Source organism: Rana temporaria, chromosome 3 (assembly GCF_905171775.1).
Source record: "Rana temporaria chromosome 3, aRanTem1.1, whole genome shotgun sequence".
In the NCBI taxonomy this organism is placed as follows: Eukaryota; Metazoa; Chordata; class Amphibia; order Anura; family Ranidae; genus Rana; species Rana temporaria.
Window position 1 is genome coordinate 144,449,403 of NC_053491.1, and position 16,179 is coordinate 144,465,581.

Sequence of the window (16,179 nt, forward strand, 5' to 3'; positions counted from 1 at the left end):
GTTTTACCAAAGACAGAATAGTTTTTGGACTAAATTTATGAAGAAATTCGATATATATATATATATATATATATATATATATATATATATATATATATATATATGTATATGTATGTGTGTTTTATAACAAAGAATAAAATATTGTTGTTTTTTTTTTCAAGATTTGTCTGACTTTTTTTTTCATTTATATAGCAAAAAAATAAACAAAAACAGTGGTGGTCAAATACTACCAAAAGAAAAAGCTCTATGTGTGTGGAAAAAATCTTATAAACTTCATTACAGTGTCACATAACTGCGCAATTGGCAGTTAAAGTAGCACAGTGCTAAATCAGTTCAAGTGGCTAAATCAAACTAATCTGCTCTTGATGTCTGAAAAATATAAATACATAAATATTAGGCTAGGTTCATAGCTATGCATTTTGCAATGTGTTTCAGAAAATTTGCAGAAAGCCACTACAGTACAGTCCATTTAACATTAGTTTCTATGGGTCACGTTCAAATCTATGCAGTTTCCATCGGTGCATTTTTATAAAAAAAAAATGTGCATAGTCAGTGAAAATATGTTTGCAACAAAATCAATAGAGCTACTACATACAACTAGGAACAACAGTTGATAAAGAGATACATATATCATAAACAAGAGGGTACAAAAAATGTTGCGTTGTCCCTTTTTAAATGACAAATACAACATAGGAAACAAAAACATTGTTAATAAAAAGTCCATAAAGAATAAAATTAAAATTGTTCTCAAACACAATTGTGATTTAAGCCAGTCCATACAACTGTGATTCTCAGTGCAAGTGCTTCTTTCTTCCACTACCTACACAAAACAGCTTACTAGATCCCATAGATAAAGAGGTCTCAATGCGCTTGATCTTATAGGTAGAAACCAGCTATATCTTTTTACATGTATAGCTTCCAGTAACTTCGGGGTCAAGCAATATGACACCATGAGGAAGAAAAAGGAAGGCTCCATAATGTAGTAAAATGCTAATACTTTTATTAAAAAGATGAGGTACTCCCTTTCATTGTAGTATAATAAAAGTCACATTGCTTAGCTTCGGCCACTGAGCAAGTGTGATGACGTCACCACTGAGGCTCCGCCCAATGTTTTTGTCACAACTGATGTCCATACTGGTGTTTTTTTTTTTTTTTTTTTTTTAATCTACTCATTGTAACGAGGCCACAAAATGAAGGAATGTGCTACTGAATCCAGTCACATTTGAGCAGTCACTTCTCTAGTGCAGGATTAAAAATAAAAAGGGAGGTTTTGGTTGCTCTGGGTAGTACAGACACATCTTATTTTTATTTACATTTAAGGCTAGGTTCACATTCATGCAGTTTCCATGCCGCCGTTTTTGCGTGGGCACAACAGCCTATTTATTTTGACTGGGCTGGTGTACCTGCAGAGAAAATGTCCCTGCTCTTTTTCTAAAATTGCAGCTGCACAGAAACCACATGGTCCTATGCCTTTCCCAGCCCCAATGTCCAGTTCAATGCGTGGCACCCCCACACATCTGCTAATAGAATTGATTAATAAAGAATAATTCTAATAGTTATTTATTCTCTCGGATGTTCACTATTGCTGAAAATGTTCAATACAAATGGTAAGGAGCTATCGTCTAGTAAGCAAACAGCCTGGAAGCTGCCATCTGTTATTATGTTTCTGTGCAGAGACTGTTGGCACACACTTTGTGCATGAGTGCCCTTACTTGTTATACAATTATGTGTGATTCCATCTGATCGTATTTAGAGACACTAGCTCTGTTAACAATCAGAGCTTTCCTTTTCCAAATGTTAATAGTTGCCTAATAATTGCTGCAGCTTACTTTTGTCAAAGTATCTATGTGTGATGCTTCTTTTTCACATCTGTAAAAAGCATTGGTTTATGCACCGAAGTCCTAGAACAACTGCATGGTCAATGCATGATTTTATGCACATAATTATGGGCTCAGACCTACACTGCACTGTGGTCCAGAGGTATATCTTTAAATCCATAGACGTAGGCTGCCTTTTTCATCTGTGCTGAAGGTTACAGTCATACTAATGGGTTGCTGATTTATTTTATTTGTTTTATATGTATTTTAGGTACTACAGTGCAACAATTCTGCAAATGTCAGGTGTGGCTAATGACAGACTTGCTATCTGGCTTGCATCTATTACAGCATTTACAAACTTTAGCTTCACGCTTGTTGGTGTTTGGCTTGTAGAGAAAGTTGGTCGAAGAAAACTCACACTTGGAAGTCTTACAGGTATGTGGATAGTGTGGCATTTATTTGTGTGTAACAAATTATCATACTCAGTTTTGTATGTGATTTTCTTTTTTTTCTGTAATGATATAATGTCACACAAAGGAAGTTTAGTATTTTCCCCAAAACATATAGCTCCCAATGTGTGATGCGTGCAATGGGAAGAAAAGTTGATGGGGTCAAAGTGGGTACATGGATCTCCTTGAGCATCTAAGTACAAAGGCCCTTTCACATTGATGCACTTTTGATGCATTCCCATTGACTTACAATGGAAGGTGCCTTTTTGGTGATGGATGCACTGCGCTTTGAAAAGTACTGCATACTGCATCTTTGGTACAAAGTGAAAAGTTACAAAGGTTTTAATGTGGAATAGTTTTCACATGCTTTTGTCGCTCTGGAAGAGTGCAGAGAAAGTGCATCAGTGTTAAAGGGGCCAAAGAATTGTAAATCTTGTTGGAAGTATCTATTATTGGGAATAGGAATTTATATTTACACATGACATTGGAGTACTATGCATAACTGTCTCTGACCTCCTTGACTTGTTCACATATTGGAAACATGGAATGAAGATTAATTTAATTGGAATTGTTAAAATTGGTTTACACAACACATCTAAACATTGAACAAAAACAAATGGTTTTATTGTGACACAAAAGTTAAAGCAGAGTTCCCTATACAGAATATATTTTAGACATTTATACATTTGTGTTTCTTTTTAGGGTATTGTACTTAATTTTAATAGTTGGTCTCTGTGTCTCAAAAAGCCTCATCATATATTGCTTTCTCTCATTCTAAAGGCACCTACTTCCTGTCATGGCAACATGGCACCTCCAGCCTACTTCCTGTGGGCTGTGTATCCAATCTTCTCAGCATCCCTCAATAGTTCAAAGCTGGCAGTGCTCACATCCCCACATAGTTGCTGCCTGCTGTACGTGGATCTTAGCTTTGCGTGTAGGCAGGGCTTCTCCTACTTCTCCCATCACAGCACCCCCTTATTGTAATTTTTCCATCTTGCCTTTCTGCCCATCTCTTCCCAGCTGAAATGATCCGTGTCCTAAAGCTCTCTTAACAGCTCTTAGCAAGGCTGCAGTGTAGTGGTCTTGCTGTCCATTCTCCCTTTGCATTCCTCCTTCTGCTATAAGCTCATGTTCACATCACTGTTCATGATCTTAAAGCAGAACTGTTCAGCAGACTCTGCTGAACAAACTAATAGCCGACAAGCCACTGATCAGAGCTATTCACCTAAAATGTGCCCCCAACCCTCCATCCTCATTGCTGCCGCTTCTCTGCCCTGTGTCTCCTGCCTCTCCACCTACTGCCACTGTTCTTGTGTTCTTAACATTTTAAATGCCCCCCTCCCAACTCTCTTTTGCCCCCTTTACCTACTGACTCTTGCCCCCCCCTGCAACCCTGATTGCCTGTGGCTGCCCTGCAGCTGCCGGTCACTGGTGTTTTTATGCATGCGAGACTGCAGTTCAATATTATCCAATGCAGCCCCCCCCCCCCCCCCCCGCCACTCAGACATGTGTTTCAAGGCCCCCTTCCTTCCCCGAATAAACAGTGAGTGATTAGTACTTATCACTTCTGTGTTTATTTACCACTAAGGCCTCGTACACACGACCATACATGTCCGGTGAAAACGGTCCGCAGACCGTTTTCATCGGACATGTCTGCTGGCGGATTTTGGTCTGATGTGTGTACACACCATCAGACCAAATTTCCCGCGGACAGAATACGCGGTGACGTCGTGGCGACAATAACGCGGCGACGTGCGCGACCCAGGAAGTTCAATGCTTCCACGCATGTGTCAAATCACTTTGACGCATGCGAGGGATTTCGGCCCAGCGGACATGTACAATGAGTCATACTAATCATCGGACATGTCCGAAGGACAGGCTTCCAGCGGACATGTTTCTTAGCATGCTAAGAAACATTTGTCCGCTGGAAACCTGTCCGCTAGCCCAGGAATCCGGTCCGCCAGGCCGTACACACGGTTGGACAAGTCCGCGGAAACTGGTCCGCGGACCAGTTTCAGCAGACATGTTCGGTCGTGTGTACGAGGCCTTAAAGACTGCTCACATAATTTGTAATAAAAACATCTTTGCCATTCTGAAGCTTCCCTCCAACCATTTTGCATCTTATTTTATATATACCGTGATTCTGTGCTTGCAAATATGCTGCAGAAATCTCCCTCCACTAAGTCTGGCTGCAATCATTTTAACTGTGGGCAGCTGAAGCTGCTGCCTGTCCACTTCCTGGATTTACACAGAGGCACACCTCCAGCTCTGCAGCATTCATTAGCCCTCTTATGACCCCTCCCTTCCTGGCAAACTCTCATGAGCGTGAAGGAGAGAGCTGTGCATGATGTCATAAGCCTAGGCTAATGGCCAGACAAGAAACAGGAAGTGGGCTGTATAAAGTATTTACAGTCAGAAAAAAATAGTTTTACTATCCAAAGCTAAAACAACAAGGGCAGAAGATTTATTAGATGGAAAGTTGACAAAACAAATGAAGGTCGACTTAAAGCATAGTAAAGAGTGTTTACTATGCTTCAGTTTGTGAATGAATAGGAGCCTCTATTCAAACATATTGAGTGTAGCTGAGGCTGCTGAGGACTCTGTCTCAAGCCCCTTTTCTGTCTCAAAAAAGAGTCTGTTCAGAGCCCCGATATCGTAGTAAGCCCCCCCCCCCAAAAAAAAAATAAAGAAAGAATATAAAAAAAATGTTAAAAAAAAAAACATAGTAAGACCTTGTTTACACGGGGCATACTACAGCGTATGGCCTTGCAAGGCTGTGTTTACCCACAAAGGGATGCATAGATGTTCAATGCATCCCTGTGCAGGCAGTCCCATAGATGTAATTTGGGATGTAGCAACTGCACAAACACGGCTGTTGCTCCAAATTTGACAACCATGTGGGTTCAGGTACAAGTCACGGTTAGAAGACAAGTGTTTTGCCATATGATAAAATGTGCTACAAATGGGCACTGAAAAAACGTGTGACGCTCCACAACCTAAAAGCTTTATGAGCCTTTTTGGGGCATTTGCCACGTGTTGGGCAGCCCATTCAAGTGATGGGCTGTTCTATGCGTGATGTGCTTTTATGTGTGAAAGAAACTCTAAGCGCGATCATGCATTATAGCTGCGCTCAAAATTCCCTTGGAATCTGGTTTCCTATTGAAAATGCACAACTGTAGTGTTATACGATTTTCCTATTTCAGTGATCAATATTTTAAGAAAGTTGTAAAGGGAATAGCTAAGTAAAGGTCAGGGGACCTCTTTTTACAATGTTTTGGACCAGGGTATGCTGTGGTCTATCTTGATTTCAGCAAGGCATTTGATACAGCTCCACATAATGTTTTAATACAAAAGTTGTACAAACTAGGACTTGAGTGGTTCAGTGCATATGCAATTGGCTAAAGGATAGATACAACAGTGTGGTTGTAAATGGGGTCCATTTGGAAAAGGACTGGTCACTAGTGGTTTATCACAAGGCTCTTTACTAGATCCTGTTCTATTTAATCTATATGTAAGTAATACAACTAAAGGTTTGTAGGAAAGGTATGTATTTCTGCTGATGATACAAAGGTGTGATTTTCCTGGAGGTGTCTAACATGGAACATGATTTGGCATTGCTGGATGATTGGTCAAAGCAGTGGAGACTGCAGTTGAATATTTCTAAATGTAAAATAAATCACCTAATGAAAAAGAATCCCCTGAGAGTACACCATTGGGGGTACAGTGTTAGCCAGCACTACAGAGGAAAAAGATTTGGGAGTACTTATTTCAGATGATTGCAAAATGAGCAAACCGTTTGACCAGGCAGTGGGAAAAGCGAATAGAATTCTAGGATGCATCACTAGATGGGTCACCAGCATGAGGAAGGAGGTTTTCCCCTATATAGATCCTTAGTGAGACTCAATTTAGAATATCAAGAGGGACTTTAGGAACCTAATACACTGTATGTACAGTTTGGAAGAAAGAAGGGAAAAGGGAGACGAGATTAAAATCTTTAAATTCATCAAGGGGGTGAATAAGGTTCAGGAGGGCAGTATTTTCAATATGAAACCAAGATCAAGAAAACGGGGATATGTATTACTTTACTGAAAGGGTAGTGGATACTTGGAATTGACTTCCAGCAGAGGTGGTGAGTTAGTCAAAAGTATGTGGTTTCAAAGATGCTTGGGACAAACATAGATCTATAAAAAAAGTTAAAGAACAAAAAAATATATAAAAAAAGTGGTACATACTTTTACAAAAAAAAAAACATAGAAAATTTGCTTTTTAACACAAGCTTTTCCTAAAGAATAATTCCAAGCATCGGCATGTCATACATAGTTACATTGGTCCAGCTTGTATGAGGTAGAGTAGCAGAACAGTAAAAAGAACACTTTGTATTCATTCAGAAAATGCAAAGCATTCTCTGACTGGTGCCCGTGCTGAGCAAGGACCGGAGGAGGGGTGTCGGCCAGGTACATATTATAAATTTTTATAATTGTCCAAGCTGGACCAATGTAACTATATAAAACATGCCAATGCCTGTAATTATTCTTTAAGGGCTTGTTTAGGGCTAGTTTACACATGCTTCAAAACATGGCACATTCAGAAACGCTTTGTTAAATCTCTCTGAACACCAGTCAAAGCTCCTGTCACTAAATAAAATGGTTAGTCTGGTGTCTTCAAAGCCTCCATTGAAGTCTATGGCAAAGCTCCCTTGAAGCCCCACCAAAGCCTCACTAAAGCCCCATCGAAGCACCAAGCAATTGCAAGGTGTAAACAGGACTGTAAGCTAACCATTTTTTTTAGTGACAGGAGCTTTAACTGGCGTTCAGAGAGCTCATCGAACATGGGGGCACTCTATTACAGGAGGCTAGATCACCAGGGAAAAGGAAAACAAATGCAGCCACCACATCTAATGGCTGGTAAGCTGAAATACATTACATTTTTGACTTTGGGTTTAATATCACTTTAAGAAATAACTCAAGTAAGTGGGCCCTATTCAGTAAGTAAGACTTTCCATTTGTAAGTACATTCAGTTGTATATACCACTATTAGAATTTATTCTACTGAGCTTAACCTAGTAAAGATAGATTCTTCTTCGTTGCTTTGGGTTATTAAAATTGGAAGAAGGAAACACAGGGCCATATATTTATCAAATAAACTGATTTTGTTTTAAAAATTAAGGTATTGAAATGTTTCCTGATATTGTCAGCTAAATGTTTCTTTGCTAATTGTATATGTTTTTAGGTACAACGATGGCCCTTATTGTCCTTGCTCTGGGCTTTCTGTTATCTGCTCAAGTCTCGCCACCAGTCACATTCACACCGACAGATCCCCAAAGTCAAAATTCTAGTTGCACAAAATATAGGTGAGTGTTCCGTGTACATAGGAATCATTGTATGCCTGATTTGCATTATGTACCTTTTTACTGTATCTTGCTCTTTACACTTCCTGATAATATAAACCTACAGTATACATGAATAAATGGTTGACAACCAAATAATTTAAAGGTTGCATTTTTTCTATAAAAATTTTAAAACTATAGAATCTTTGATTCATCAAATAAAAGAAAAACATAGGCAAGTAGGAATTATTGAGTTTATTGGTAACGTAAGGAAATCACTGTAAGGTGAATATTCTATTCCATTGGCCTAATAGCAATTAACCACTTCCCGCCCAAGGTATGATGTCCTGGTATGACGTATCATATGACGTCCTGGACTTTAAGTGGGGATATCTGAATAATGCCTGCAGGCATCATCCAGATATCATTTTGCTCAGCCGGCGATTCCCTGCACCGTAAGAATAATCATGGCGGCAGTTCAACCGATTGATCGTTCTTAAAGGCGGCGGGAGGTGATGCCCCCCCAAAAAAATTCCGGTGCTTTTACTGGCTCGCCCGTGTGATTGGCAAGCGGTGAAAGAATCTGCCGGCGCTGGAAGTTAGCCATAGATGGAACCGATGGCTATAGATGGTCCCCAGCAGTCTCTGACTATCAGAGGCCTGGGCGCAATGTTACGACGTCACGTCCGGGCCGGCAGAAGTAAACCATGCCAGGCACTTGGCAGGAAAGCCTGAGATCATTTATTTATTTGTTTTTTATCTCAGGCTTTCCAGCCTGGCAGAGAGATGTGGGGTCTCTCCATAAAGAGGACCTGTCACGCACTATTTTTATTAGGCCTTGTACACACAGTCGGACCAAACCGATGTGACTGGTCCGTCGGACCGTTTTCATCGGTTCACCTCTGAAGTGGCCGTACGGCCTGATATGCGTACACACCGTCAGTCCAAAATCCGATCGGGTCAGAATGCGGTGACGTCACACACACAACGTGCTGAATAAAACGAAGTTCAATGCTTCCAAGCATGCGTCGACTTGATTCTGAGCATGCGCTGGTTTTGAACCAATGCTTTTCTGTACTAACCATCGGTTTGGTCCGATCGGGCAGCGGTCCATCGGTTCGGGTTTGAAGCATGTTTTAAAATTTTGGACAGAAGGAAAACAGACCGATAGCCTATACACACGGTCGGTTTGGTCCGATGAAACTGAACTTCGGTTCATTCTCATCGGTTCGGTCCGTCCGTGTGTACAGGGCCTTACAAGGGATGTTTACATTCCTTGTAATAGGAATAAAAGTGGTCCAAAAAAAAAAAATTTAAAGGGAAAGTGTATTTTTTTAAATAAATAAAATAAACAATAAAAACAAAGCGCCCCTTCCCTGCGTTTTTGTTAGAGCAATAATTCTAGCTAGAGACCTCCTCTGTAACTCTAAACAGGTAACCTGTAAAAAAAAAAATAATAATTAAAGCGCCGCCTATGGAGATTTTAAAGTACCAAAGTTTGGCGTCATTCGATGAGCGTGCGCAATTTTAAGGCGTGACATGTTGGGTATCTATTTACTCAGAGTAGAATCATCTTTCACATTATCTTTCACATTATACAAAAAAATTGGGCTAACTTTACAGATTTGTTTGTTATTCATGAAATCTCCCAAAAAAACACAATTGAAAAATTGCTGCGCAAATACCGTGTGCCATAAAAAGTTGTAACGACCTCCATTTTATTCCCTAGGGTCTTTAAAAAGGGTCTTTAAAAAAACATATATAGACCTCTTTCACACTGGGGCCACATAAGCGCCAAAGTGCCTTTTGGTTTTTCGGCTGCTAGCGGGGTGCTTTTAACCCCAAAGAAAGGGTTTAAAATGCTTCTGAATCACTTTTTAGGCGCTTCAAAAGCACTGCCCATTCATTGAAAACTGCCCCAATGATGCTGCTTGCAGGACTTTTCCGAACGTCCGGCTAGCGCACCACCTGGGTGTGAAAGCAACCATTGTAATGAATGGGAGGCAGTTTTCAGGCGCATTACATGTACTATTTCTAGCACTAAAATGTTTGAAAACTGCCTCACTGTTAAAGGGGTCATAATGTTTGGGGGTTCTGAGTAATTTTCTAGAAAAAAAATATGATTTGTAGGAGTGAAGTGCCAGAATTGGCCCGGATGCTGCCTAAATGCTGGCTCTTCTGTTGTTCAAAGGTAGCACAGATTCTCTCTGTTCCTAGCTTTGGACTGGTGCTCTTAAATTTTAGGATCCCCTTCCCCACCAACTTCTTGACTTTTTGGGCAAGATGAACAAGCTGTTAGTCTGAACCAGAAATGGTTTGCACAATTGTTTCTTTAGGAGTTCTCAAGTATTCGATTTGACAATTAATTGAATAGCCTCATTTCTGTTAACGTCCTAAGAACAATAATAAGTTAGCATTTTTATTACACCAAATGTCCCCAAATGTCAAAGGCCTCAGCCCTACTGTAATAGCCAACAAAATCTAACAAAATCTATCAACAATAAAACTACTTATTTTTACAGCTTTTGCAATGGATGTATGCTAGATCCCAACTGTGGATTTTGCTACAAGATTAATGGATCACATATTTTCAATTCCTCGTGTATCCCAGTTGACCCAAAAAGTACAGAATATTCTGCATGGGGCAGGTAATATATTTTACTTCTTACATAAACCTGATGAATATATGGATTGATATACAGTCCCTGACAAAAGTCTTGTCGCTTGTGTACAAATTTACCTGAAGTGCCGCTAAAATATATTTCTAATCAAGATTTTGGTACAAGAAATGGGTCATTTTAATCCCAACAGCTTTTGTAATAATGTTTCAGTGCAAAACGAAACTGACAAAAAGTATTCTAATATTCACAGCTTGGTAAAGCCCATTGAGTAAATTTTTGCCAAGACATAAGTGTTGTCGCCTTGTTATATGAGCTTCACCTGTGACTAATAATGGATCAATTAGGTCTCAGGTGTGTATAAAATGAACACCCCAGTACACTAGACCTTCTCAACTGCAACTAGACCTCTGCAAACATGCCTAAGATTCACCCGGAGACTAAAGTGTTGATTATCAAGAGGCTGAAGACCAGATCCACTGCTGATGTGGCAGACACCTTCAATGTGTCTCAGCGTCAAGTTCAGAGGATAAAAAAAAGATTTGAAGAGACTGGAGACGTTTTGGACAAGGTCAGGTCAGGCCGACCCCGCAAGACAACTGCTCGAGAGGACCGTTTGTTGGCTCGAAAATCCAAGGCCAGCCCATTTTCCACTGCAGCAAAGCTCCACGAGACCTGGTCACCTGAAGTCCCTGTGTGAACCAGAACAGTTTGTCGCATTCTGTCTCGAAATGGCCTCCATGGTCGAATCAGTGCCCATAAGCCAGCACTAAACAAAAGACAATTGAAAAGCCATGTGGCATTTGCCAAGGGCCACTGCCTGCTAAAAGTATGGACTCTGGAAAAGTGGCAGAAGGTGGATTTTTCAGATGAATCTTCTGTTGAATTACACCACAGTCACCGCAAATATTGCAGGAGACCTACTGGAACCCGCATGGAGCTGAGATTTACCCAAAAAACAGTGAAGTTTGGTGGAGGCAAAATCATGGTCTGGGGTTACATCCAGTATGGGGGTGTGCGAGGGATCTGCAGGGTGGAAGGCAACATCAATAAACTAGTCTAAAATACCAAGAAATCTTAGCTACCTCTTATATTCCCAACCATAAAAAAGGCCAAATTTTGCAGCAGGATGGTGCTCCATCGCATACTTCCATCTCCACATCAAAGTTCCTTAAGGTGAAGAAGATCAAGATGCTCCAGGATTGACCAGCCCAGTCACCAGACATGAACATCATTGAGCATATGTGGTGTAGAATGAAAGAGGAAGCATGGAAGACGAAACCAAAGAATATTGATGAACTCTGGGAGGCATGCAAGACTGTTTTCTTTGCTATTCCTGATGACTTCATCAATAAATTGTATGAATCCTTGCCAAACCGCATGGATGCTGTCCTTCAAGCTCATGGAAGTCATACAAGATATTAAATTTGCATCTCACAGCACCACTACTTAATTTGCTGACGTATTTTTGGATTTTCAGCAAAGTTGTTCAATTTCTGTATAGGCGACAAAACTTTTGTCTTGCCAAAATTTTACCTTTCTGTCTTGATTAAATGATAAATCTTTTTTCAGTGAAACTAATTTATTTCAGTGCATTAAATATCATTTGGGAGGGCTTTAGCTTTTCATATGAGCTATTTCTAACACCAGTTGATTAATTAAAAGTCAGGTTAATAGCAGGAGTTTCTACAAAATAGAGAAGTGACAAGACTTGTGTCAGGGACTGTATACATTGTCATCTGTACGAATAATATTCATTCTGAACACTGGTTACGATATGAACTTTTGTTGACTTGGAGCACATTATTTCACTGCAAACCAAGGATATGTGTGTGAGACTGTATGGAAATGAAGTCCTGTGCCCACGGCTGTGAGTGCTGGCCAGGAAGGGAGCTTGTTTATGCTCCAAGCAATGGTAGAGAGTGACTAGGTGTACCAGGAGCCGCACATCAAGTCAAGACCCTGCTGTATGATAGTGAATGGCAGTCTCAGCCTGGACCCCCGCCAGACCGAGCCCCCAAGACATTTTACTCCCCCCACCAGAGCTTACTCATCCCCATATGTAAGCTCTGTTGGGGCATAGTGAAACACATTGGGGTGTGGCCTGGTGGGTGTCCAGGCTGAGACTGGAATTTACTTATTATACAGCAGGTCTTGACTTGATGTGCAGCTCCCAGGACAGCTAGTCACTCTCTACCATTATTTCACTGCAGTTTTATTTATTTTATATATATATATATTTTAGGGCTTCAAAGTTTTTTTATTCACTTTGGTGATACCGACACTTTTAGATTTTTTGTAACACAGGCTTAATGGTTAACGAGCACAGTACTTATTTATAATTATCTGTGTTTTGTACCATTTTTGTTAGCAGCTATTTATGTACATTTATATTTTCACTATAGTGCAATTATAAATTTTATTTTACTACTCAGAGTTCAGCTTTAACTGCTTTTCAACTGCAATATGTTTATAAAAGGTGAAGTGGTAGACAGTTACCCAGTGCCCTTTATGAACAGCACTGGATAAGAAATGGGAGGTTGTTTTGCTGGTTAGTGGCTGTGAACTGAGCCATTATGTGATGACTGCATTCAGATTCAGTGAGGTTTATTTACTAAAACTGTAGAGTGCAAAATCTGGTGAACCTGTGCATGGTAGCTAATCACCTTCTAACTTGTTAAATTAAGTTTTGACAAAAAATGGAAGCCGATTGGTTTTTATTTACAGCTGCACCAAATTTTGCACGCTCTAGTTTTAGTAAATCAACCCCAGTGTATCGAGGTGATCTGAGCATTTCAGTAAATTTTTATGATTGCTGTGATGACCAATCAGTGACCTCTAAAGTAAACATTCTACTTTTTACATTGTTGGCGATTCTAAATGAATGGCCCCGCAGATCACTGCAGAGTGCTTTGTTTTACCATGGCTGTGAAATGCACATAACCGCAGCAAATAGGTCTGAAGCAGGCCTAAATGATAACTATACTTACAAATAAATAGAGGAATTCCAGGTATGTATATTTTCATAGCTCCAGCTTGTAACTATGCATGTGCCATACTTGACCTGATGTCCCGGGAAACTGGAAATCACTGAAGTACATTGAGGGGGAAAAAAGTATTTGATCACCCGCTGATTTTGTACGTTTGCCCACTGACAAAGAAATGATCAGTCTATAATTTTAATGGTAGTTTTTTTTTTTTTTAACAGTGAGAGACAGAAAAACAACAAAAAAATCCATAAAAACACATTTCAAAAAAGTTATAAATTGATTTACATTTTTATGAGTGAAATCACTATTTGATCCCCTATCAATCAATCACCTTCTATACAGGTAACGAGCTGAGATTAGGAGTGCTCCTAATCTCAGCTTGTTACCTGTATAAAAGACACCTGTCCACAGAAGCAATCAAGCAGATTCCAATCTCTACACCATGGCCAAAACCAAAGAGCTGTCCAAGGATTTCAGGGACAAGATTGCAGACAATACACAAGGCTGGAATGAGCTACAAGACCATCGCCAAGCAGCTTGGTGCGAGGGTGACGACAGTTGGTGCAATTATTCGCAAATGGAAGAAACACAAAATAACTGTCAATCTCCCTAGGTCTGGGGCTCCATGCTAGATATCACCTTGTGGAGTTTCAATGATCATGAGAATGGTGAGGAATTGGCCCAGAACTACACAGGAGAATCTCGTCTCAAGGCAGCTGCGCCTATTGTCACTAAGAAAACAATTGGTAACACACTACCCCGTAAAGGATTAAAATCCTGCAGCACCTGCAAGGTCCCCCTGCTCAAGAAAGCACATATACAGGCCCGTCAGAAGTCTGCCTAGGAACATCTGAATGATTTAGAGGAGAACTGGGTGAAAGTGATGTGGTCAGATAAGATGAAAAATCAAGCTCTTTGGCATCAACTCAACTCCCTGTGTTTGGAGGAGGCGGAATCCTGCCTATTATGCTTCATTTCCATGGACGTTTTTACAGCCACTTTTCTGAGCGTTTTTTACAGCTTAAACAAAGCCTGTCCGTGTTATTAAGCACTCATGTGTTAACAGAGGCTAGCTACAGTGACCCAAGAAATTTTTGCTGATAAAACGCTGGAGCTCAAAAACGCTGCGGTAGCGTTTTTTTTTAGCGTTTTTGCACGTTTTCTAGCGTTTTTTTAAACGTCTGGCATTTTTACAGCTCTAACGCTGGAGCTTCAGAACGCACTGGTCCTGTTTTTTTTTTTTCAGCTTAAAAACGGCTCAGCCATCTACAGCTCAAAAACGTCATGGTGGGCATGAGGCCATAGACTAACATGGAGAGACGTTTTTAAGCTGCAAAAAACGCTCAGAAAAGTGGCTGTAAAAACGTCCATGGAAATGAAGCCTTACTCCAAAAACACCATCCCCACCGTCAAAAAGCGGAGGTGGAAACATTATTATACTTTGGGGGTGTTTCTCTTCTCAGAGGACAGGACAACGTCACCGCATCAAAGGGACAATGAACTGGGCCATGTACCATCAAATCTTAGGTAAGAACCTCCTTCCCTCAGCCAGGGCATTGAAAAACGGGTATGTGGATGGGTATTCCACCATGAAAATGACCCACAACACGCAGCCAAGGCAACAAATGAGTGGCTCAAGAAGAAGCATATTAAGGTCCTAGAGTGGCCAAGCCACTCTCCAGACCTTAATGCCATAGAAGGAGTGGAACCCATGTGGAGGGAGCTGAAGGTTCGCGTTACCAAACGTCAGCCTCAAAACCTTATGACCTGAAGAAGATCTGCAAAGATTGGGACAAAATCCCTCCTGAGATGTGCGCAAACCTGGTGGCCAACTACAAGATACGTCTGACTTCTGTGATTGCCAACAAGGGTTTTGCTACCAAATACCAAGTCATGTTTTGCAAAGAGGTCAAATACTTATTTCACTCATAAAAATGCAAATCAATTTATAACTTTTTTGAAATGCGTTTTTATGGATTTTTTCGTAGTTATTCTGTCTCTCACTGTAAAATAAACCTACTTTTAAAATTATAGACTGATCATTTCTTTATCAGTGGGAAAATATACAAAATACGCAGGGGATCAAATACTTTTTTCCCTCACTGTAGATACCACTGCTCCAGTGATCATCGCTTGCTTCTGGGACCCGTGCTGAGCAGCTGGCCTAATGAGTTCTGAACACAGAAGGTTGGATGCTCAGAATGGCCCAAATTAGAATCTGTGAAATTTTCTGTGTCAATGCAAAGCGTCCTATGATTGAATGAGGTGGAGAGACGGGGCGACAACGTAAGTATAGCATGTAAAATAGCACATAACTGTATCACATTCACTGAGTACTTTTTTTTTTTTTTTTACTTTCTGCCTGTATTCTTTTAGTCTAGTGAATTGTTCTAGACATTTTATACAAGTTTATTAAAGGTGATTGACTCAATACAGATCTATGAATTACACCTAAAGTGCACGAATGATAATGCCGTTGGCAACCCAAGAAAATGATTTGTAACGATGCATTTCTTTCTTTCAGATGTACAAATGAATCCAGATCTACATCCGGTTCATTTTGGGCTTATAATTACTGTCCAACATCATATTCCTGGACTGCACTTATTGGTTTAATTCTCTATTTAATGTTTTTTGCACCTGGTAAGTTTTTATGACATCAAATAAACTCACTGAAAAAAACATTTACATTTGTATATGACACATTCAAACAAGATCCTTTTTGTAAAGCACAAGGGAAGCTAGACAGAGGCAAGACAATGCATCTTACTAATGCTGCTGTAGTTTTTACTTCTTGCTTCCCTCTACAAGGACATTACATTATTTACTTATTATATCTACTGTTCCCTAGGATCAGAAGCAGGGTCAAAGTAAACCATCTCAGCCCTCATTTAACTTCTACACCCCCTACATTTCTGACTGCACAAGGCATGATATTGTTTTACCGATGGTGGAGCACATGCATGGCGATTGTATTGT

At 40.2% G+C, this 16,179-nt stretch overlaps 1 protein-coding gene across 1 annotated transcript in view; it reads left to right on the forward strand.

The window, feature by feature from the left end:
- SLC2A13 (solute carrier family 2 member 13) overlaps nt 1-16,179 on the forward strand; it is a 253,233-nt gene that overhangs the window by 217,560 nt on the left and 19,494 nt on the right. The window contains 4 exon segments of the mRNA XM_040343614.1: nt 2,089-2,252; nt 7,496-7,616; nt 10,115-10,240; nt 15,725-15,843. Coding sequence (XP_040199548.1) covers nt 2,089-2,252; nt 7,496-7,616; nt 10,115-10,240; nt 15,725-15,843 — 530 coding nt within the window.